The sequence below is a fragment of the Nesoenas mayeri genome, assembly GCF_963082525.1.
Source record: "Nesoenas mayeri genome assembly, chromosome: 1".
Taxonomy (NCBI): Eukaryota; Metazoa; Chordata; class Aves; order Columbiformes; family Columbidae; genus Nesoenas; species Nesoenas mayeri.
The window spans coordinates 52,160,268-52,184,689 of record NC_137541.1 but is presented as its reverse complement, the minus strand read 5'-3'; the positions used below and the strand labels follow the sequence as shown (position 1 = coordinate 52,184,689).

Below are 24,422 nucleotides of genomic sequence, written 5' to 3'. Positions count from 1 at the left end.
CATGACAAGATCAGTCAAGTAAGTGTTTCTGTACAATAACCAGCAATAAAAGCAGACCTGTCATTTAAAAGTGGTCACAGTAGCTTATAAAGGTAATTAAAGATGTTCATATTTGTCTCTGCTTATTTCAGTTTCTCAAAATGTGAACTAAAGGCAAACATATTCCTACTTACACTGTGAACGTTATCTTAACTGTTTAGAAAGGATGGACGTTCAAACCACTAATGTTCACATCCATAAAACTTCTGACCATACAGCAGAAGCACGTGCACCTTTCAACAAGCATTACCCAAAACAGCTTGAGGTCCTCTGACATGTGAACTATTCCATCTAGTATAACACAGCACTAACCTGGAAACTAAAGAACAAAATTATCTCAAGTTTATATCTGCATTACGACTACAGTTTTTAATCTGGTCTTCTATTTTATAGGTAGCTATTAAGTGGGTTTATGAAAAAAACACACAAACAAACAAGTTAGACCTACCTTGACCAGAAAAAACAACTTAGCAAAAAAAACTGTTGTGGCTGGAAGGTTTTATCTAAACTCAACCCATAAAAGTTGACACCTGAAGTCAAGTGCCTAAACAATAATGGCTGAGTTCTCTGAGAGGCTAAACACCTACAGCTAAAACCAAATTCAAAGGAATTTTCAATCTTCAGATCTCCAAAAGCAAAAATGCTTACTAGCTTACTTCAGAACAAAACAGGCGAAGCTTTCATAGCTTGCACAGACAAGCCCATACACCAGACAAAGCAGCCTACATCTCTCTGTACCTCTTTCATTCTTATTTTTGCCCCAGTTGAGTTGAACATACTTTCATGAGAATGCTATCTGGAACACCGCCTTCCACATTCTCACGACCCCAGTAAAAAGTCTAACAGATAACTCGATAAACTGGTTTTAATTCATTGCCTGAGCTCTTGATTGCCTGATACAATATATGGCTATACAGCTGATATGTAGAAGTTCTATGAGTATTATACAGAAACAGAGTTGAAGCTATTGTAATTCCAGACTTCATTGATTTTATTATAAGGAACCTCAATTACTAAGGAAGAAAAAGTCAACAAAGACTAAAAATATTAAGCAGCTGTAGTTTTGCCCTTATATGGAGTAAGTAGTTGCTAATTCATGATGTGTACCTGCATATTCTCCTAATTTATTTTTAAAAGTTTATGAAAAAATTTAATGAAGAAGCTATCCTAAAAAATGGGCAGGTCATTTACATATACAGTATTGACAGAAATTGGAAGCAGATCAGAATCTCTCTGTAAAACATGGTGCAAAGAGAAGAAAGAGAGCTTCAGTACTCACACAGCTGAATGAAAAGTTTTGGATCTTTGTGATGCCTTTGTGAATCATGAAAAATCTATACCTGTTGGGAGCAACATCTAGCAAAGCTAGCAAGCTAACCAGGCCTTTGCATAAAAATCAAGGAAACATAGCTTAGGAAGCATTCAAGTTATGTCTAGGGAGCCCAGAGATGCCTGGAAGTATCTTTCAGTGTACCCAAACCAGCACAGTGATAACTCTTTAGTATAGCAACACAATCTGATTTTAAGAGTTAAAACACTACCCAAAGGCATCATAATTGTCTTCAACGATCAACTGAAAGCCTGTGTGCAATCCACCAAGTCACCAATTTTGTACTTCTGAAATGTCAATAAACCCATTCTGTTGGGATTTTCCCTGTCAAAGACTACACAGATCATTTAATATAGAACTAAGCATGAAGTGGACCTAAAAATTAATTTAGACAATCAGAGAATTTAGTTTTGAACACAAACATGCTGTTTTGACAAAACATGCATTATATAAAGCTCCACGTACAGTAAACAGCAGTTTATCATCACTTTTCTTACCCTGGCTTCTAAAGTCACTTTAGAGACCAGAACTTTGTATCTTGACAAGGATTACATAAAAATCCTACCACTTTGTTGACAGCCTCCATATCACATAGGTTTTCCACTAAAATGCGACATGCTTCTTCTTTACCCCAGTGAGCAGCAGCATGAAGTGGTGTCCAGCCATCATAATCTTTAATATTTACATCGTAGCGAGCCTGTATTAAAAGCCTAAAGAAATTAAAAGAAGTAGATATTGAGACTGCTGACAGGGATAAACAATAATCTTTCGTAAAACCATCAAATTATTTAACAGTAATATCCTTCTCCTTTTTCATCATACATATTTTAGTTGGGCTACTGACAATCGATTAATTTTACTTCCTCACAGAAACTTTATTCTTTTCATTGTTCAGTAGGTATACATATTTGTAAGGAAAATTCAAGAAAAATAGCCTTTTCCATTTTCTTCTTTATTCAGTTCCTCCTAATTAAAAATCCATTGCTTCTGTACAGTTAGATATTTTTCTCTACGTGTGCAGTAACAGAGAAAAGGCCTTTTAAGGAAAGGGATGCTGTAAAATGTCAAAAAACTGTTAGATACAGTGTTCTTAACTAGTAAATTATTAAAACCTCCTCCTGTTATATTACTTGCTACAAGCTGTTAAGTCTAATATCAGCTCTTTGAAACTTGCATCTCCGTTTGTCATTAACATTTGATGTTGTAACAATCCAGTGTTTACGTGCTTCAATTGCTCTCTGAGAGGGAGGGGAGCTCTTCAAATAAAGGACCTGCTTTTCAGTCTGCGTTCAACACTCAAATTCGGCACGGCTCTGATGTGAGTGTCAGAGTGATGACACGCACTTAACCTGACACAGAGTTTTGTATAAAGGGCTATCAGCTCTCTGAAACACTGTCCATAATTATTACAAATCCTATAACCGTGAAGTGATCACAAAAATTCTCCCCATTTCTCAAGAGTCAATATACTTATAGTAATATCTTCCAATGAGTCAACTTGCACATATGCACAGCTGCCAAACTTGCATCCCACACAGAGCACACATTTTTGATAATTTGAAGCCATCACAAAAATAGACTACATGTATGTTTTCCCCTTCCTAGGAAAAGTACATGGACCGGACTACAAAAAAGACAGGAACTGAGAAAGCTGAAAAAAATGGTTATAGATGTAATTCCCTTACAGATCCACGCTATTCTAAAACCAAAAATGTTATTAATTATTAATATTTTCAAACAGAATAACTTCTCTTCATCATGCTGAAGCATGAAGTAGAACTCTCATTCAGTAAATTGTATGTAACGGTTTTAACAACTAAAAAGCTCTGTCTTTCAACTTCTGTGTTGACGAAGCATTACAAGGCCCTGCAGACCTTAAAGGCAGCAATACTCACAGACTCAGGGTGTGTGCTCAGTTTCATTCATGTTACAATATATAACTGTTCATACTACTGCCAGAGCAGTCAAATACATTCACAGTCACAGTAAAGCAATGCATTATTAAGTAAGCTTAGCTTCAATAAAAGCAGAGCTTTGATGAAAAACAAATTAAACCTCTGTTACAGTATATACTTGTATTGTGTTGTATTACTGAAAAGCCACCTGAGAATTATGGGACACCGAAAGCCTGAAGATTTCTAGAAAAGATTTCAAGAGTCATGATTTTCAACAACAATATCAAAAAAGTAAAATTAAATTCTAGGTTCTCTAGGTCTGAAAATCTTTAGTCTGGATGAAAAATCCACTTTATGTATGCAAATTAATATGTTATCTTGAAAATATGCATAAACCAGAATGCCAGTTGGCACTATAAAAAGGTATTAAGCTTGTTTACACAGTTGGCTTTAGAAACAGGGCAAGTTTTTTGTCAATTTTATTCTTTTAAAATAAGTATTCAGGCTGAACAGGTCCACTGTGTTCATATCTTGAATGACTTAAGACAGAAAGCTTGCAGCATTATGATTTATGAGTACCTGAAAACATAAAATCAATCTTTGAGGAAAAGATAGTTCTAGAGATTGTTTTTTTCCAAGATGTAATCCCTGAAAACCAGAAGTGTCCAACCCTTTTGATTCCAAGCAGCATTATATCAATAAGATAATCAAATATGAAAATTTTCCATTTAAACCACACTTACTTTAAGACTTCTGTATAGCCCTTAGCAGCAGCTACATGAAGTGCTGTACCACCAGATTTAGCATGCCTGACATCATTTATATGGCCGCTGTTGAGCCACTGTCTTGCATCTCTCAGCATTATTCGTTCTTCTTCTTTTCGAGCTGCCTCTATATCAACACCTAATTCAGATAGGGAGGGGGAGAGGGGAAGAAAGGACACAAAATACTTTAGTACAAATACTTCAATTCAGTTACGTAACCAATCTTATACAACCTTTATGTGGTACAATAAAATAAGAGCTAAACAACATGAATGATGTTAATGGTTAGATATGAACATCTCTTTGAAGATGAATCCCAAGTAGTTATGGAAACATCCATTACTGAATGACACTTGGCACGCATAATGTAATTTTTTCCCAAAAGAAGGACAAAAAAAACCCCAACACTAAAATTGGCCCTTCGATTTTAAGAATGTCTGCCATCACAATAATAATCACTGAAGTGACCTGTTAAAAAAAGAGAAAAATGATATTTGAACCTTCTAAGCAGCAAAATATGTCTGGTTAAGAAAGTGGAAAAAAAACCTACAATTTTTAAACAGGGACGTATCTCTGGGAATGAATACTTACAAGAAAGACAGAACTATGGTTTTTTTTATACTTTCTAAAGAATTTCTCATTAAATCAGTTTGTTTTCTCTATCACTGTAAAACAGAAACCTTATACTCAAATAGCCAGGCCTTCGGAAATCTCTTCCCATATTAGGTTAAAAAAACCAAACCCACCAAAATCTTTTGTAGTTTGTCTCACAAAACAGTTATCACACACTGATGAAAAGGGAGGAACCCAATATAATATTTACAAGTATACACATCAGGTTAAACACTGAAAAAGAAAACCAACTCAGACCCTGAATGAGCAAAGCAAAGCACGTATTTGCAAGCATTTTTTTAATTACTACCATATGGAGTGATCTATAGAACACAAGAGGAAAGCGGCCTTGAAGAGAACTATGCACGAGCTTTGATTGCTCTGTGTGTGTTGACTGAAGAGTGGCAACTTTGTGAGGAAAGGGTACTTGGGAACTGTGGTCATCAAGAGCACTAATTCTACCTGAGTTGACCTCGAACAGAAAACCAGCGGGCCGAACTTCAGCAAAATTATTTTATGTGTACAATTTATCTAATCTTAGACACTGGTGTACAGGGACTTGGGAAACACATGCTGTTCTTCTGAATTTTTAATTTCTTGTGGAGCAAAGCATTAACCTGGACATAATAAAACCAAGTGAAATCTAGAAAGAGGTACTGATTTGCTAGATAAGACTGCAAACTTCAACAGTATTCCTTATAGCCTATAAAATAGAAGATGATTTTTAAAACACTTTAGAGATAGATAATCCTTAACTCAGATCTAATTCTGCCTTCTTTCAGTGTTTTCTGCTGAAGCTTCACCTGCATATGTTCCTATCACATAACTTTCCTAACTGTCCAAATAATCAAATCAGAACCATATAAAGCAGACCACAAACAACATTATGCAAAGCTAGAACGTCTCTTTTCAAAACTACTCTACATAATTAATTAATTTTAATTAACTTTCAAAGTCTTTATAATGAACAGCAACTTCAGGCCCTAATGTCTTCAAAGAAACTGTAAGCTATTAATCCTTTAGAGGATGAACAGATCCCCAGAACATGGAAGCCAAATGAAATCCAGCCTGTTGCCCATTTCAACATACAGCAGAAACTGAGCTAACGGATGAAGTGGCCTTCATTAAAGGAATTATTGATATTAGAAAATGAGAAGACATAGAATACAGAGCTGATCATATGTAGTACAATGTATCATTCTACTCTGTAAAGCGTGATAAACCTGATTATAATAAAACAGATTAGTCAAGCTCTTATCAATCCACTGGTAACTAGAAAGCCAGAGAAACAAAGTGGCCAACTGAAAGCAATTATATTGGCACAGATGAAACACTCGTAACGCAGTGGATAGTTAACTGATACGTCTATTATGTTATGTGTGAATTAGTATTTCACAAATGTGACAATCTCCCATTTATAGAGCAAAAAAATCCTTGAAAATGACATGCCCAAATAAAAATTTCCTGAAATGCAGAAAGAAGGAATATAATTATTACATGCTTCTGGAAACATAACATGCCATTTGTCTGGTTTGCAGTAGCATACGACAGTGCTACAACAGAGTTCACTTCTTTTTAAACTATTCTTCCATCAATTCACCCAGTAACAGATATTTGTTGCCTACAAATACCTTAAGAAAAAAATAACTGAATTTTAAAAAATGACTAAACACTTCCCCCCAACAAACTAACATAATCAAAAAACAATAAATCAAACAAAAAAAAGTAGATCTGGTAAAAGTTTATGCTAAGGACAGATGAAAAGATAAAAGTTCACTGAGTATCAAAATAACTGAGGCAGGTTATACATTCACTGTTCTAAGCAGTAGACTGAACTCCTAGACTCATTCACTTCCTCAATTAAAACAACCATTTCATAGAATTATGTTCCATCAGACACTGATGAAAACCCATAATCCAGAGGCTAAGTCTGCAAGTTGCATGAAGATACAAAAGATTGTTGAAGCACTAAGCAGAGGAAAAAGCTAAAATGTACTTGTTTGAAAGATGCTGTGGTAAAAATTAAATACATGGAAGCTTCCAAAACTGACTCTCTCAAGACTAACCATGACTAATTACATCTCAACAGAGATTAAATTTTGCATATCGCATAATCTTTGTAACTCTGACAGATAAAAAGAATGATAACCAGGAACTCTGAATCAATAACATATTGATAAATCACATATTCTTGGGTCTCCAGAAGGCTCCTACATATTGATGGGTGAACCACTGCAAACTGTAACTTCCTTGGGCCTTCATATCTGCTCGCCTTTCCAAATGACACAGCAGTGCAGACCAGCACATCCTGGGAAATTATTCTCTAGAGTCGAGTCATATTTACGTGTCAGTGGTGCATGCAAAACACAACTATACAAATAAATAGTTTATATATGATCTGTTGGTCACAAATTTATCTGTCCTTATCAGCATGAGTAATATTCTCTACCCGAAGAATCCAATATAAATCCCTATTAGCGTAAAGCTGCTCCTGTGCGTGGCTGGTCGTTTTGAGGCACTTTTGTAGAAAGGAAGAACAAAGCTCTTCCTAAGTCCTGATCTTGAACTTCTAACAGTTAATGCCTAAGTGTACCTTCCAGGTATGCCTGAAGACCCAAAGAATTATGTGCTTTTGCAGAATACGTAGCTAATACTGAATATAGATTTTTATTAATATCACAAACAATTGCATTTCTGAAGCCTGTACAAGATTTAATGGCTGCAGAGGACTAATGGCTGCATCAATATATTATTTTACAAGACAGTACATTTCTGATCATATTTCAACAGAAGAAAGTAGCAGAATCTTGCCAATCTAAATAAAATATCCCACTTTAATAAGTGGCACAAAAATGGGAATTGAACTTTGTGTCATAGATAAAAAGCTGCGCTCTGAGATAAGCTAGATACAATTCCCATTATTAACTACAGAAAACAGAATGTAAACGGCCTTTATTATACCTTGTACAGACCTTTCTCCTTGCTTTTGTTTTCCAGACTCTATTAAGATATCAGGGAAAATGAAAACGCTCCTCGCACATTTCAAACACTTTCTTCATCCGGCCCATAGATGGCAATGCGCTGCCTCTCAGCTCAGCTCAGCCCCAGTATTCACTCACACCACCAGACACTTAACCTCTCTGGCACTCTAACAACTCCTTAAATCATTAAAAATTTGTTGCTAAATGCTTTCATTTTTTTTCCTGATCAATAAGTATTATTCAAAATTTTCCAGCAGGTTTGAAAACGGTGTGCCATTCGGTGAGCGCTGAATGAAACTCAGCATAAATTTAAATGCTGAATCATTGTTTCAGGGCTCCTCAGCCATATAAAGGCATGTTTTATAGATACTGCATGGAAGATCAACCCCCTTTTTACTTCATGTAGTGAATGTTTATATACAAATGTAATAGTTCGCATTTTATTCACATAAACAAAGCTGAGTTAAGCAATACATCCAAGAGAGTCCTGTTACATTTACCTATAATTAAGAATGAGGAACATTTGTTTCTCCTTGGAAAAGGAGAAATGATCTCTCCGAGAGTTACTGAATAGCTACTGCGCTGCATCATGAACTCCTGATTCACCTCACGTCACCCCTCCTTCCTAACTCACCTCCCGAGAATGTTTTCTGTAATTCAAAATAACTGCTTAAGCAGTTAAAAATAATTTTAAGAGGACAACGGATGATAAATAGCTAAAAAATTGCTGCAAACCATTACATTTAACCCTACTTGAGACCTGAGGAGAGGCAACGTTTAAAACTGGCCTGGGCAAGCCAGGACTAAAACCACAGCCGAGTGACATCTCCCTCCAGTCTGCTGGTTTTCACCAGTGCAAATGAAAACTTCACACTACTGGCAAAAGACAGTTTCTACAACTACAAAATTCTGAAACACTGCAAAGCTAAAACATAAGGGATCATATCAAGAAACTGGAAATAATAGTATTTCTAATGAGAACATGGAATTCTGTGGGTAGTGGCATCTATATACATGGGGTTGGCCCATGATAAAGGTATCAGCCATGTGGAGAAACAAAATAGGTCCTACAATAAATTTTTTGTTTAACATACAAAACAGGCAAAGGGAACAGTTTTTCAGCACTGCTGTGAAATAATTTCCATAAAACACCTAGTTTTGCTATTTGTGAAGTGCTTGTGTCAGAAAATCTTTATACCTTACTAGAGTGTGTATGTCATTTACCTCTTCACAAAATATAAAACTAAACTAGGTTTTAAGCTTAAAAACATAATTAGGCCAATGACTTCCATTTGAAGAAAAATGAAAAAAAAATAAATTCCCCTTTGTAGAAAAATGCTTTCCCTACTATTGGAGTGATATGACTTTACTTACAAGGTACTGAGCCCCTTGTCTCAGAACTCTTGCATATTCCATTACATCACCAGGGTCCCGCTATACGTGCAGCAGAACACGAGGTGGCCTTGTCTGGGGACCTGTAGCCCACAGCCTGAACCAAGGGTCACAGTTCAGAAATGTCACATTTCGGAGATCAGAGTTACTGAAGACAGCAAGCTGTTGGATTGATGTCCAACACACCTTACAACAGAACTTGTAAAACAAGAAGATTAATTTGGATCACTGGTCATCTCCTCCCTAGGCAGGTCAGATTTTGTAGTTTGATTGCTAAAGCAGGATGAGCAAACACTGCAAATCCCTCCTTGTATTAAGCCCATAATGTCACATGGAACTGAATTATGTTCTATTCTATAGCTTATTTCCATGAATTTAGTGTCTCCAGGGGCTCCTATTTTTTGTCCTGTAGTTAGACATTTCCTTAAAATATAATTTGATGCCTGTGAATATTGGGCATAAATACAAACTGCTGATCTGTAGAAGGAGGAATAGTTGTACAACAGAAGGCTCTGTTTGAACTTTTCCTATGAAGACTGAAGGTCTGGCAAAAGCAGTAAAAAGGGTGAGCTAACATGGTGATTCTCCTCAAGTTTCTACCAAAAATGTCACACGTCATCACTTACAGATATCTGAAATCACAATGAACCTGACAGATCTTCCCAGGCAATCTTTTGCCACCAAACGACTCTGACTGCGCACCTCAATATGTAGGAAGCCATACTCACAACATCAACTAAGCAACACAAAACTGAAACTAAAACGAATGATAGAATAAATACACATGGAAAGGCTGCAAGGCAAGACTTAGAGATAACGTCCACTTAATTTTCATGCTGCATGTTTTACCTACACAGAGGTAAGATTTTCTTTGGCACCCAGGTTTGTTTATCTTCAAAATAAATTGGCTGATCTTCCACTACCAGTAACACTGAGATAGGGCTGATCTTTCCACAGACCTTACAGTTAATGTACGCTATCAAAACTGTGGCACCACTTTATTTTATACAAGCAACAATATCAACGTTGGAGGGATAACTGCATTCAGCCACATGTATAGTCAAAGATGAAACTGTCACAGCACATCAGTGTTAATTCCATATTAACATAAACAATTAAGTTTCTACTTTAGAGCTATGAACTTCTCTGGCCACAACGTACACGCAATTAGGCATTTTTCAAGCTATTATGATAATGGCTAAATAATCAATCTTTATATAATATTAACTTCATATGTGAGTTAAGGATGCCATCAAAAGTACATGACTAAAATATTTTTGCTGAGACAACTGTCTCATGATTTAGTGCGATATCCACTACAAATCCCCATCTAGATTCATAACCTTCCTATTCCATACTCATCCTTAATCATCAAATATTTTCTGTGATTTCATCCCTGCAGATAAAAGCCCTTAGTTCTTATAATTTCATACACAAATTCAGAAGGAGGGATGCAGTATGCTTCTCTGAAACTGAAACTCCTAAGTGGTCTAACAGCAAAACAAGCTCGGTAGAATACTTCCGTATAAATTCATTCATATATGTGTGTGTGTAAATATATACACATACATATACACAAAATAAATTTTATCTATATATACACACACATATATATGTAAAGGTTATATATACAACCACAGGCTTTGGTGCCCTGTTGAGACCAGGAAGGCAGACATGCTGTCAGGGATGCTCATGGTGAGGTGACTCTTCAGGAGCAGATCCAGCTCCTGTTCTCCACACAGGGAGGTCCAACCACGCTCAAGTGCAACCCCAGCAAGCTTCTTCATTGCACAACATGGTGCCTCATTCCACCAATATATTTTTCAAATCATCTTAGGAAGACCAATCTTCTGAAAATCCTTTAGCCAGTCAGCAAGCCAACTGACATAAAAATGTAAGAGGACTTCCACAGCAACTGAAATCTGGTATTTTAAAACAACCTGAATTATTCCTTTAGAAGCTAACAGCTACAGTGTGGGAATATCTATATTCTTCTCAGACTTATAATGACAGTACCATAGATAGTTTATTGCAAGCTTTAAATATGAAATAAATAAACCACACTGAAATTTTCAGTGAATTGTGAAATTTAGTTCAGGTTGACAACGCTAACTTTACAATTGGGCTGTTCAAATAATTAAACTTGCAAAAGAATAAAAATTTAGGATAGCATATCAGTAAAGTCAAACGTTTCAAAAACAACCTTAAAGAATTTAGGTTGAGGCACATTCCAGAAACAACTCTCCAGCAAAGATTGACAGTACTGTTCGAAAAGAGAACAACATTTGTTTTCCAAACTAATTAAACCAGACAAATGGTAGTGCAAATGAAAAAAATATTCCCAGCTATCTAAACTGATGTTCTTCGTGTGTTAACTATAAGAACTGCTAATCAAAATTCAGTTAACACGACAAAATTAATGAATCAAAGCCTTTGTGAAATCTCCAGTCTACTTCTGTGCATGAATATGCATCTCTTATTTCTCTGCATATCATGTCATTCACTTTCTCTTTATTATTTGCTTTGGGCACTGAATGGGTTTAACCACACAAATTACATCAGAGCAAAGCCTGAAGCAATTAATTGTTATAAATTATGTAAATATGTCTTGCAGATATAAATTAAATGCTACAAAAAAAGTAACATTTTCTAGGAGGAAGAAGCCTTTTAAAAGGCAGGCAGGAGTCTAGAAGTAATGCAGATGCAGTCCCACAGCATGTGCCCCACAAAGGCTCCATCTTCACTATGAGTATCACCTTCCTTCAATACACAGTAGAACTCGGACCACATCACCCCAGTTCTTGTACTGGGAGTGCTGGGATAGCAGTGCATTGCTACTGGACTCAAGATGTCAAGAACTTAATATTCTTTCCTCTGTGGAATGGAAAAACCAGAAACTGATTGCAAAGATCTTTCACTGGAAAATCCACCTGAGGACTGGAACATGGAAAACAGTGGTGTAAGGAGGGGCAAAAACAGCAGGGAAAAACGAATCAAAACGCTTTTTCAAAGGCAAATGATACTGTCAAAATTTTATACCTATCCATTAACTGTTACACGAATGCTCACTTAGATAGTGCTCTCAGGAGAGTACAGAAAACTGGGCAGAACTTAAAGGTTCATGATGGGTTCTCAGGCCAAAAACAAGTGCAGTCTAAAACCCCTTATCCCAAGACATGGTTTTGGGCATTTGGCACTGCAGAAGGGCATTCAGAAGGTCAGAACTAGACACAAAGGGTGATTTATAGGATACAGTATAGTTGCTTACTCTTGTTTCAGTTATTCTAGGCTTTCTTTCAGTCAATGGAAAGAAACAGTTACCTCAGGGCTGGATTCACCTCATCACAAAACTGACGTATGAGTCACCCTAAAAGTGCTTATTTCTCTCCTCTCTCAGGCAGGAATCTCTTCAGAGATAGTCTAAATCTGGGATATAGAAGTCTATATCCCAGATGCACTGAACACCGTCCCTAGTATCTGAATACCATGTAAATTCTGTTAAGTGAATGCAGAAACCCAATCAACACCTGAGTTCAATACTTCTGACCTCTTTCTTCACAAGAGGTTGGGCTGAGTGAAAACACCTAGAAGACAGCTTGAACACTACACATTGTATTGACAGTTCTCCTTAGAAAATAAATTGAGTGACTTTAAAATTCCTAACTTACATAAGCTTTCAAAAATGTATTTAGTGTCCAATAAACAAAACCACCCTTCCCTATTCAAAATTACCTTGTCTATTTACTTCATTCTGAAGCAGCTCTTCCATTGCCTCTTCTTCAGCAATATCTAATGGAGTGTCTCCTTCACTATTTACAGCTCCTACATGTGCTCCTTGACTAATTAAATACCTGCCAATCGAAAAAGAAAAACAAACTGTAAGCAATACAGTGAAGCTGATGCAAAACAAATAGCAGCCACAAGATACCATATTCAATGGTTATATACATGCACACATATAATTCATAGAAACAACCATATTAGGTATAATTAAAAAACCTCACGATGGTCAACAATCCCTGAATATCTGTTTGTCTTTTCACCATAATACCCATAAATACAAATAGCACTTCGCTCTTCAGTTTGCCCCAAAGACTCCTGGCATGTTTAAATACATACTTACAAGAACTGAAAGAAGAAAAAGGTTAGATGATAAACAAAAAGGAACACAAGGTGTACAGAGGTCAAACCACTGATTCCCATGAACTCCTTGTATTAAGCCATTCCTCCCATGTTCAGTGGCACATTATGTTTCTCTGCTTTGCCAGAACGATAACGTCTGATCTCTGAGGCAGCTTCATAGAGCTAACAAAACAAGAACCACCTCTGCTCTTAAGTATTCATAAGGTCAGCTTTTGGTGAAAGGAGAGGCAAGGGGAGAGAAGAAACAGTACTTTACATTCTATTCCAACCCCACTAAGTGTTTTCTTACTTAAAGTACTACGGTCTCGGGAATCAACAATCTAGACGCAGAGAAATTTATTTCTGAATTTCAAATTAAGTCAAATGGATTAATTCCAACAATAAGTCACAAAAAGATTAAGTTATTTCACTGTATTAAACATAAGCCTATGAAGTTATTGAGAACCTACAGCTTTATATATAGTCTGTTTCTAAACAGACAATGAACAATAATTAAAACATCAATTCAGGTCAGTCTTACACCTTCTGACTATAACATTTCCACTTCCCTAACAAACTCGACAGTTTGAGCCACAATAGGACTTCACACAAGCAAAAGAATGCAAATATACCTCCTTCCTTGCAGAACTTAAACTTCCTATAGATTTGAGAAAAAAAAAAATCTGGAAAGAGACCTAAAGAACTAGCTATCCCTTTGGTAACAGGTGTATGAAATCAAAAGTGCTTTCTTAACCTCGCTATTGCAAAATGTCAAATGATGCAGGAGCCAATCACAAAATTAATCCACCACTCACACAAATGCTTTTTTTTTCTGCTTAATTACTGCCAATTAACAATGACAGATTCCAAATCTACAATCATATTTACCTTATCTTTATTCAATAACTCAGCATCAAATACTCTCATAAGTTTCTATTTTTTAATGTATTATTTAAATAGCGCTTGTTATTAAACCTCTGTAATTACATCAAGAAGAGGTAGGAACTGACAGATTACAAAATGGAAATTAATTCCCAGAAGTGTAACTGTATGTCCTGGCATATGCATCATCAGTTGCCACCACTAACTTTGATGCTGATATGCAGTGCTGGTTTTATTCTGTTCCTCTGAAAAGAGTGCCATGGTGACTGTTAACATTGTGCAGTTTGAAGATTTAACTACTATGAGAAATAAAAATTAATAAAAGGCAACAACATTTCTCAACAATACCAGTTGCACTGTTTTAACAGTGACACAGCCTTCCAGGTTGCAGATCAGATAATTGCTATGCAGGATGTCTGCTAAACAGGCAAAAAAGCAGTGGGGAAACTAACTTAAAAAGACAAAATGTTGATTCAAGACCAAAATCAACCACTGACAAAAATATTTTTATAAAAAGATCCCAAATCAACATTCATGTTCTTTTGACACAAAAAAGTGATGTCTTCAAAAACCTGATTTTTATCTCTTTCCACATAATACCTATAAGGAAAAACGAAGGTATTTTTGTAAGGAAAATATGTATCTCATTGAAGTGAATGTGTTGGGTCAGCTGGGTCTAAAACTTACAGACATGAGAAAAGGAGCAATGCATAACAAAGTGTAGGGAATGAACAACAGGCTACAGGAGCATTTCAGAAAGTTATTATTTAGATACATGAGCAACTTTGTGATCAAATGATCCTTCAAGGCAAACTCCAAAATGGAGCTGCTTCCAGATCAGAATCAGATCAGAATCAGATCAGAATCAGATCAGCAGAGCAAGGGGCATTAGTGGGGTTGGAAGAGGAGAGTTATGAGAGTTCCCCTTTGCATGTGCTTACAGGCTTTGATTTTCTGGGTCACCAAAAGAAGGATGGGTGAACCTGCCTTGAGTTCACAGGATGTAAAGGGATGTGAGAAAGAGGAGAAGGACGAAAGGCAGAAGGCTCCTGGCCAGAGAAGTGAGAATGGTCCTTTCCCAACCTGCCTTTAGCTGCTTCAAGTGAGCCTCCCCTCTGTTATCCCAACCAAAAAGTCATAGTGATCCCCTCAAGTAAATTAATAGTGAAAGAGCATTACTCAGTCTAAACCAAATTATGCAAATTCCAACTACTTTAAAGACATCTTGTAAGCCTGCAAGTGAAATCCATGTTTGTTCTGCTTTTCACACCATTTAGTAACAAATGCCCCTGCCCTGAAAAAGTTTATGTGTTTGTTTATCTTCATTTACAGTAAAAATAGTTGCAGCGAAGTCATGATGGAGTTCAGATGGTGCATGAAGTCACCCTGATGCCTACAGGATTGTAGCTTTCATTGGGCAACCAAGCGCTACCAAGGGGAGGGACAGCAATCATTTCAGATGTGTAGGTAACTTGACTCTGCATCGCATACAGAAAGGAACGAGATTTTGTAAATAAGCTTGTAAGGCACAGCTGAGTAGAAGCCAGAACCAGAACAATCCTAAAAATCAGAAGGTGTTTTTTTATTTTATTTTTTTTATATTTTTAAAATTACTTTCCAAAAGATTCTACTTCAACTTAAATGTTATTTAAAACTTACAGTATGACTTCAAATATGGGTGCATTTGACATTTCAGTTGTTCTGGTACCATATACTAAAATCTTCACATGCAACAGCATATTATTGTGTGTAGGTATGTATGGGTGTTTAAAAAGTCACCCATGTTTTGCAAGGAAAAACCTGCGAATAATTGCTTGGATCTTATCTTTATTAAGTGGGTGTTACCTTCATCTTGAAATTTCATCTTTCTAAAGCAAGTAAACATAATATAACTTTAATTCCTCAGCTGATATTTAATTGGTAGAGCGACATGTGTACAGAGAAAAAGGAACTGGAGCTGTAATAAAAAGTCCAGAACCATGCCCTTTGACACCATGTCCAGAAAAAGGTGCTTTTTGCAAACTTGGATATAGTGGAAAAGTAAAAACATACAGGACTCCCACCATCACTTACTTACAAAACATTCTGGTAAAGTACTTAAATGTGTGTCTTTTGTAATTCACTTGTTGCAAAATGTCCGTGTTCAACAGACACCTACAGCAGAATAATTCAGAAAAACCAACGATAAGTTATGTAATATCCTGGTAGGCGCTCTTTGAAATAGCAAATAAATGAGAAGGCAACAGTAGCTTGATCCATAAGATGGTTATTTTTGGATCTAAAGATTTCAAGTGTTGATACTGAAGCTAAAAGGTACCTCCTTCCAGACACTCTCTTGGTCTAAGTATGGAGAATTCAAAGTCTCGCAGGAATACAAAGAAAGACAAGAGCAGGGACTTTTGCCCTGATGTTTCCATGACACACATTATGTAGTCTGCAAAAGACTGTAAGAACAAGTCTGCTTTGTGATACCCTAGTTTTATGCAGGCAAAACCACTTCTGTTTTAAATTTGTCTTTTAGGAATCACTGCTGTATACTCCTCAATAGCTATTATAGACTGAAATTAACAATCTTGAAAAAAATGTGAAACATTTTTTTTCCGTAATTATTATGAAAGCCAGACTGTCTCCCATCATTTTATGAAAAATACATTTTAATACCTTTCATAAAGAGTTGGAATCTCAGTATCTCTAAGACAATAAATACCAGCCCTTTGAGATTACTGTAGAAAAGCCAAATGGTCCACACCAAAAACAAGCTAATGAACTGGAAGCAAAAAGTTCTACCTAGCAGCTTGACTTACACTTTGAATTAAATTGTGTCTGTGTAAGTTGATTAACAAAATGCATATAGTGAGACAGAGCAAACAGAGAGGAAAACACCTATCTGAAAACAGTTACACCCAAACTTATATTTGTGAATTTAGGAAATATTTACTTGAGAACCTGGAAGATGCTCAGACTTTGCCTTTACTAAAGTTTGCTAGTGCTGACAACAACATATGCAGCAGATAACATTTAAATATCGTTTATCTCAGCAACAGATAGAGGGGCCTATGTTTACGTTCAAACCTCAGTTTACAGTATCTGGAAACAAGTCATTAGGGATATAATTAACTTTAAGTACTTGAAGGTCACCAGAAGGGTGGCAAGCACAAGACAGGGCAGAGAAGTGGCCGCTGAATTGATCCAGTTAATTAAAAATTGCTTACTGAGGTCGTTGGAGTTTCACTAGTGAAAACAAGAGGCCTCTTCAGACTAGGCAGAAGGCTGGATGGCAGCCTCTAACTCCCAAAATGTGAGGAGAGGGACCCTCCGAAAAGATATCTCACTGAACAGAGGTTCAACATCTAGTATATACATTCAAAATAAACACATTTAGTGTGGCCTTCCAGGGAAACATGGCTTAATTGCTAGCGGGGGCATCAACCAACAGCACAAGCGGTCTCTTAACTAATAAGCAATTTCAGCTAAACCCACCTGTTTTTTCAAAAATCCATAGATGGTGGAATTTAAATTAATTCCATGAGTGTCTTAGCTGAATGATAACAGGAGCTGAAGACAGAAAAAGTGTCCCTGTGTTCATGTACCTGTGCAAGTTATCATTTGAGGAAACATTAAATGAAAACCAAATTCAGTTTGGGTTTGTTTGTTTTTTAACTGAAGCAAAAAGAATATTTAAAAGCAAGGCAAGCAAAGCTAAACCTATCTGCATACACAATATATCAAGAGATAAAGTCACAGCTTGTACGTGATGCTTGAATTTTTAAGGTGTACTTCTCAACGATGTTAAAGATGGTGAAGAAAAGGCTTAGCCTTTCTCTTTTAAATCTTAAATAATACAATAATATACAAATAATAATGCAAATAATAGAAACTTGAAGCAAATACAATAGCATTAGAATAACATTGTGCTAAATTCTGTTGTGGCACACAGTATGCATATGCCCTGTGTCAGCAAGCAAGTTTCAAGGAAACCGTAGAGTCAGTTTAATACAAGTGAACAGCCAGTACACCCAGCCAGCCCTCAAATCCTCTCTCATGGACACTCACACTGTCACACTCACTTTCAAACACGTTATTAGAAACCCATATAAATGTAATGACAAAAAGTCACAGAACATGCTCAGCACTGGTGAGGCTGCACCTCAAATCCCATGTTCAGTTTTGGGCCCCTCATCATAAGAAAGACATTGAGGTGTTGGAAAGAGTGCAGAGAAGGGCAACAAAGCTGGTGAGGGGTCTGGAGCACCAGTCTGATGAGGAGCAGCTGAGGGAACCGGGGCTGTTTAGCCTGGAGAAAAGGAGGCTGAGGGGAGACCTTATCGCTGTTTGCAACTACCTGAAAGGAGGCTGCAGTAGTATGGAGGGTGTTGGTCTCTTCTCCCAAGTAACAAATGATAGGACAAGAGCAAACTGACTCAAGTTGTGCCAGGAAAGGTTCAGATTGGATATCAGGAAAAATTTCTTCACTGAAAGTGTCAGTCATTGGAACAGGCTGCCCAGGGAAGTGGTGGAGTCACCATCCCTGCTGTGCAGATGTGGTTCTTAGGGACATGGTTTAGACGTGGACTTGGCAGTGACAGGTTAATGGTTGCACTTGATGATCTTGAAGGTCTTTTTCAACCAAAATGATTCTATGATTTTTTGAAATATGTATTGTAACCCTCGTAAGCATATGGTGGAGAGGGCTAAAATGTTTGCCACATGGGGCAGGTAGCCGGCAAGCGTCACAAGGCACAGAGGATCCCTTCTTGCCTGGGCAGGGACACCATGCTCCACACAACACAGGATCTCCTTGCCATCTTTAGTGTCAACATACCAATAATTTCACTTGTCCCCTTTCATTGCAGCTGAGATATTCCTGCAGTTGTCTTTTCTCCTAAATCTATGATTTACAGAGGAAAATGAAGGCTCCACATTTAATACTGGAGCCCAAACTGTGCAATTTTAATTGGGCCAAGAATACTTTCTCCTGCATAATTTTGAGACCGATGTAGAAGAAATCAAATGACTTGAAAAACAATTAAGTCAAACTCATAGGGATGTCTTATTCAGGCACTCCGCAAAACACCATCCCACGCCGTCAGTCACTGCTGTGCCTCAACCTTCTGCCTCTAAACATCTAGAATTTAATACAGACTGACATAAGAAGGCAGGCTTCTATGATGGCATTTAAATTAAAATCAAATCATGATAAAACTCAAGCACTTTTAAGGTTATGTTTCTTTGCAAATTCCAGAAGATTCTCACTCACATCTCTCTCTCTTGGAAAAGAAATGCTACAGCACTTTCAAAATAGGAACGCTCCCCACTATGAGCAGTATGATCAGCCAGCAGCCACACAAAACACCAAGTCAAATATGGTCCACTAGGCTTATTTGGTAAAACGAGATAAGTATTTCCCCTGAAATACATCAGTGATGATTTTATGAAAATACTTTTTTATTTCCTTCAATATGCAAGAGCTCCTCCAGATAGTAGGAAGTTCACCTTCTGATTCTCCCTTGTGAACCTGTTATGAAAGGCATCTTGGACAGACACACATCTTTGCTTCAAAAATCGTCAAATACTCTCAACTATCAAAGTAGCATGCCACAGAAATGAGACAAAATCTTCCCCCTATGCAAACAGTACTTTCTATGAATTCTAAATACTGTACCTATATGAAAAACATATTTATGTTTACGAAGCCAACATTCCACAGTATATCATTGTACCACTGAGCTCTGCATATAGTTGGCTGTCCCCAGCCTGCATTGCAACTTGCACGCCCAAGGAAGCCCAGTAACTAGAATCACAGCTGTTTTCCTTCTTAGTTTGCTGGAGCATAGAAGAAACAGCGTAGATAACAGTATCTGGTTAGTCTTAGCCCTCATGTGTACAGAGAAACCTCTGAAACAAGCCAGAAATAAGTTCCAGAAATATTTGTATGTAGGCAGCCACCTAAACATTAATGGTGCAAAGATGGAACAGGAAAAATTCCTACTTGGAGCATATAAAAAGCAACTAAGCCTTTATATTTTACCATATCCATATAGAGGAAAGATATATGAGAGGTGGCAGAGTAATGTTTAGGTGTAAGTAAACAGTGACTGAGAAGAGGAAAGTGGGAAACATGAAGAACACTATATAGGGAAACATACGCTATAATCTATTTAACAAAAAATAATAGGGAGAAGAAAAAAAACCCCAGAGATCTGGAGCCTGGTAATGCCAGGATGAAAAGGGTGGACGGATGGATGGATGGATGGATGGACGGAAGGAAGGAAGGAAGGAAAGAAAACAAAATGTATTTTTAAAGTGCATATCAAATATTAATTCTACTATGAACTTTGTAAACAAGTGTTTCTCTCTTTTACTTTGAAGTCTTTGAAAAATTGAGAAACAAATACTTTTTATGCTAGCTAGCAAATATATGCTGATTTTCAAGGTCAGGCATATGAGGTTTTATAGCAAATACTGTTGAAATTCATACAATTTCCTAAACAAAACAAAGCTTAAAAAAAAACCCCAAACAACCAAAAACCAAAAACAAACAAAACAAAACAAACAAACCAAAAAAACACAACAAAACCAACCCAAAGAATTCATCAAGTTATAAGGTACCAGACCAACATATTTTGAAGTCCAACATTCTCAAAAAGTATCAGAAATTTCAAAACATTATGAAGTCCAAAAATGAAAATACATGTTATTATTCAACCACAGACAACACTTTTTTTTCCCCTCCCTAGAGACTGCTTTTATCTAAATCTGATTATCCTTCTTGTACCCTACAGTCCAAAACTGAAGGTTGAGTTTGAAAAATAAATATCTTGTTGCAGCTGCAGAGGTACACATGGTATAAAAAGCAACTCCAGCTCACGATGCTCCCTGTGCTCAGGATGCTTTCCCACAGCAATCCTCCAAGCATTTGTGGTGATTTACAGAAGTGTCACCACGGTGAATACTTGGGATTGAGTTAAAAAGAAGAGGTAACAACAGCACGGAAGCAGAAAAGGGGGAGGAAGAAGAAAAACCATGCTGCTGCCCACCTTCCTCAGCTGACTCCTCACTAAAAAGAGCTGGTCACAGTACCAGCTCCCCATCCCTCCTGCCTTGTGCCAAGAGCAGCACTGCTAGAGTTGCCTACAGTTGTACCACAAATTCTGATTTTTTAACTGCTGCTTTCTATTTCAGTGGAAGTTTTGAGGCTGGACCTAACTTAACAACTTTATTTTCCTCCAACAGCTGTGTGTTGGCACTTACATCAGAAAAATTTAAACGAGGATCAATTCTTTTACTGTGCTTAAACAGATATTAGCATAGATATAATCACTGCATCACAGAACTTGTTTGTAATTATATTATGCAATAACAGAGTGACCAAATCTCTCTATGAAGCAACACTGCTATTACAGTGCAGCTTTTTGCATCATGCAGTAGGACTGAACTATGCCTGACCCCTCACTAGGTACCAGCAATCTGCAATTCATAGCAGTTGTTTATCTGTCCAGTCCACTCTGAACTTCCTTGAAAATACATTTCTTCCAAAAGGAACTCTTACTTTTTATTCGAATTTGATAAGCAGTACCCCTCATCTGTAATCAAGAGGTTTCAAGTAATTCCTTTTTAATACTTTTTTTCTGTCATAGCTGCTGTTAATTAAAAAAAAAAAATCATATTTTTGTGTCTTAGTATCTAAATTGCATCCAAATAACTCACTCTCATCAAGGCACAGCAGCCTTAGGTCGCTGGAGATACCACACTATTTACAGAGACTTCAGAAGAATTCAAGCAGCTTTTATACTGCCCCAGTCATGGATAAGACTAGAAAAATACAGATTAGGATCACTTGCACTGAAATGACGTAGTTTGGGATATCCAACAAAAGAGACAGCTGTAAGAAAGGATAAGTAGGCCATAAGTTGCTTTAGTGTCATTAGAAAACTTAGTATACGTGGCAGAATAGGGTCAAACTCACAATAGAGAAAAAAGCTCAAAGAATATAAAAACTGAGATGCACAAAGGTGACAACATACATCAAACTCATGTTTTCTCCTAAAAAACAACACTCAAAACCAGCTTTATTGTGAATATTTTTTTTTAAATCAGATAACTGAATAAATACTCTATTCAGTATTTAATGGCACTAATAATTCCATAGATGTCATCGTCTAAGAAGAAACCATCACTTCCTCTCTCTAAAACAGCAATTTTGAACTAATTGTTGAGGCCCTCACAAGTGCCAGGATGCCATACATAGCAAGCACTTGCTCAACTCAAAACGTGGTGGCTCATGTATCTAGAGCTGCCCTCACATGTTCCTGTCATACCCAGAGAACGGGAGTCAATTGGTGGCAACGGGCAGTTCCAAGCCATCATCCTGATATGTTATGTTTCTCAGGAGTCTGCCCAAGCTCCGAGGGCTTCCATATATATCATTCTTTGTATGTCTTCTTCTCCATACGTATCACACTTCTGTATGTCTTATTCTCCATATGTATCACTCAGATGCTCACACTTAACTTCAGAATTCTTAAATAAATTTTTCTCAGCATACCAATGAAATCAATGCTTCCAAAGCAGGATGTGATTTTTTTCAGAGATGAGCTGCACTTTTAAATTATTTTTCAGCCAAAAACGAGAGTGCTCTGAGCTTTACACTTTTCATTAGATCCAATGAACTGCTAAAGCATATTCAAAAAACAAAACCAGACACTTTCCACTAAATTATATCCCCGAAGAAGACCTTTCTGAACTTGCAGGTCTAGTAGTTTTACCTTCAAAAGAACAGAAACACAATATATTTACTAACAAATATTTAGGGTCATAAGTGGAGCTGTACACAATTGGAAGGAGGCAGCTACAGAGCACACCCTGTGCACCCTGGAGTGAGCAGCTCTTCTGGACTCCCTCCTCAGTTGAACAAACAGGTATCAAACCAGTTAGGTCCTATAATGCCCTCTAACCCATCAACCATATCTTACTGTGCATTTCTGCCAGCTGGTTTTTATCCAAACAGCAGATCACAGCTACACAGCAGAAAAGATTAAACTCTACCACATAATGACATTAATTTTAAAAGGGAATTACACCATCAACCTAAACAACTTAATTAGTGTTTCATTATTTTTAGGACATACATACATGCAACGAAACATGTTGAAAACAGCAGACTGCCCCAGTATGTCTTCACAAAAGAAAATGCCAACTGATATGAGCACACTGATCTTCTCCAAGTTTCTCCATTCCTTTCTCTACTGGAATTTAGCTTTATCCTTCCAGGTATCCAATAGAAGTTTGGAGGATAAACTTCTATGTTGCTGTTAAAGAACAAGCATCGCACTTTGATTGGGGGACGAGGGTGGGAAGAGACTACTACACTAGCATATTTTCTTTCCCATTAACTTTTTTCCCAATCTGTTCTTCCGGAAAGAAACATGGCAGGAAACAGAGGTGAACTAACTGTAACAATTTTCCAAAGCCTGCAGTGAGATTTTCACAGCTCTCATCTTTACCAGTGTCAACTTGTAAGACATTACTCATTCTTCTAGAAGAGCTGTTCTTTGGCTGGGAATAAATTTTTTTTCCTGCTTTTATTTTGCCCTTTAGCTTATTTTATAATATATCCTTGGAAAGTCCGCTTCTTATTTCCTGAGTGGGTTGTACCAAGTTTCATCTTTGGTCCTTTTTCCTTTTAATTCTACTCCTCCAGTTAACATTTCCTTGTGTCATTTAAAGTGACATCTTGAATCCTGACAAAAACACTCTATCACCTTGCAGCACCTCCATCAGACCAAACCCCCTAACAGTTTGCATAATCGATTTGCACGTAGTTTACATCAGACCGCCAACTTCACCTTGTCGTTCAAAAATACAAAACTTCTGATTATCCATTTTGGAATGTATCACTAATAACATCACGTCACACTCAGTTAACACCGTAACTAGGAACAAAGCTAAAGGAGACAGGAGCTATCCCTGACATTTTTATCAGTCTGCTTTGCCTAAATAACGTCTTGCTCCTCTAGGATTATAATGGCTTACGGTTAAAAGAGCTTAGATTAAAAACACTCCAGTAAGTAATGGCTGCAGATGATCAGCTTATTAAAACGTAGAGAGAAATGGATTAGAGACAACTGCTTCAAAACATATTTTGTGGCACCACCACCCTCAGATGTTGTGGAAGAACAGCTGGTTCAGGCTCATGAGGTGGGAGATGAAGGAGAGGACTCCACCTCAGCACAGGCAGCTCTCCACAGCCAGCCTTCTGACCAGAGGCACAAGCTATGTCTAAAAAGCAGCCCCAACTTATTTTTTATACCCTCACATCTATGCCAACTGCTTCTCACTGATCCAAGAGAGAATAAACCCTCCAACCTCTCCAAGGCTCATCTTACACTAATAGTTCCCACATCGT

At 37.1% G+C, this 24,422-nt stretch overlaps 1 protein-coding gene across 6 annotated transcripts in view; it reads right to left on the bottom strand.

Annotated features, from left to right (window-relative positions):
• PPP1R12A (protein phosphatase 1 regulatory subunit 12A) overlaps positions 1-24,422 on the bottom strand; it is a gene marked incomplete at its 3' end in the record, with an annotated part of 115,889 nt that overhangs the window by 42,098 nt on the left and 49,369 nt on the right. For 5 of the 6 annotated variants that reach the window (XM_080346381.1, XM_080346382.1, XM_080346383.1 and 2 more), the window contains exons 3-5: positions 12,746-12,864; positions 4,008-4,167; positions 1,935-2,079 (exon numbers count right to left, since the gene is read on the bottom strand). In XM_080346381.1, the coding sequence (XP_080202507.1) occupies positions 1,935-2,079; positions 4,008-4,167; positions 12,746-12,864 (424 nt within the window). Of the gene's footprint in view, positions 1-1,934; positions 2,080-4,007; positions 4,168-12,745; positions 12,865-17,497; positions 17,534-24,422 lie in introns of those variants that run through there. The other variant, XM_080346385.1, reaches the window with a different exon arrangement.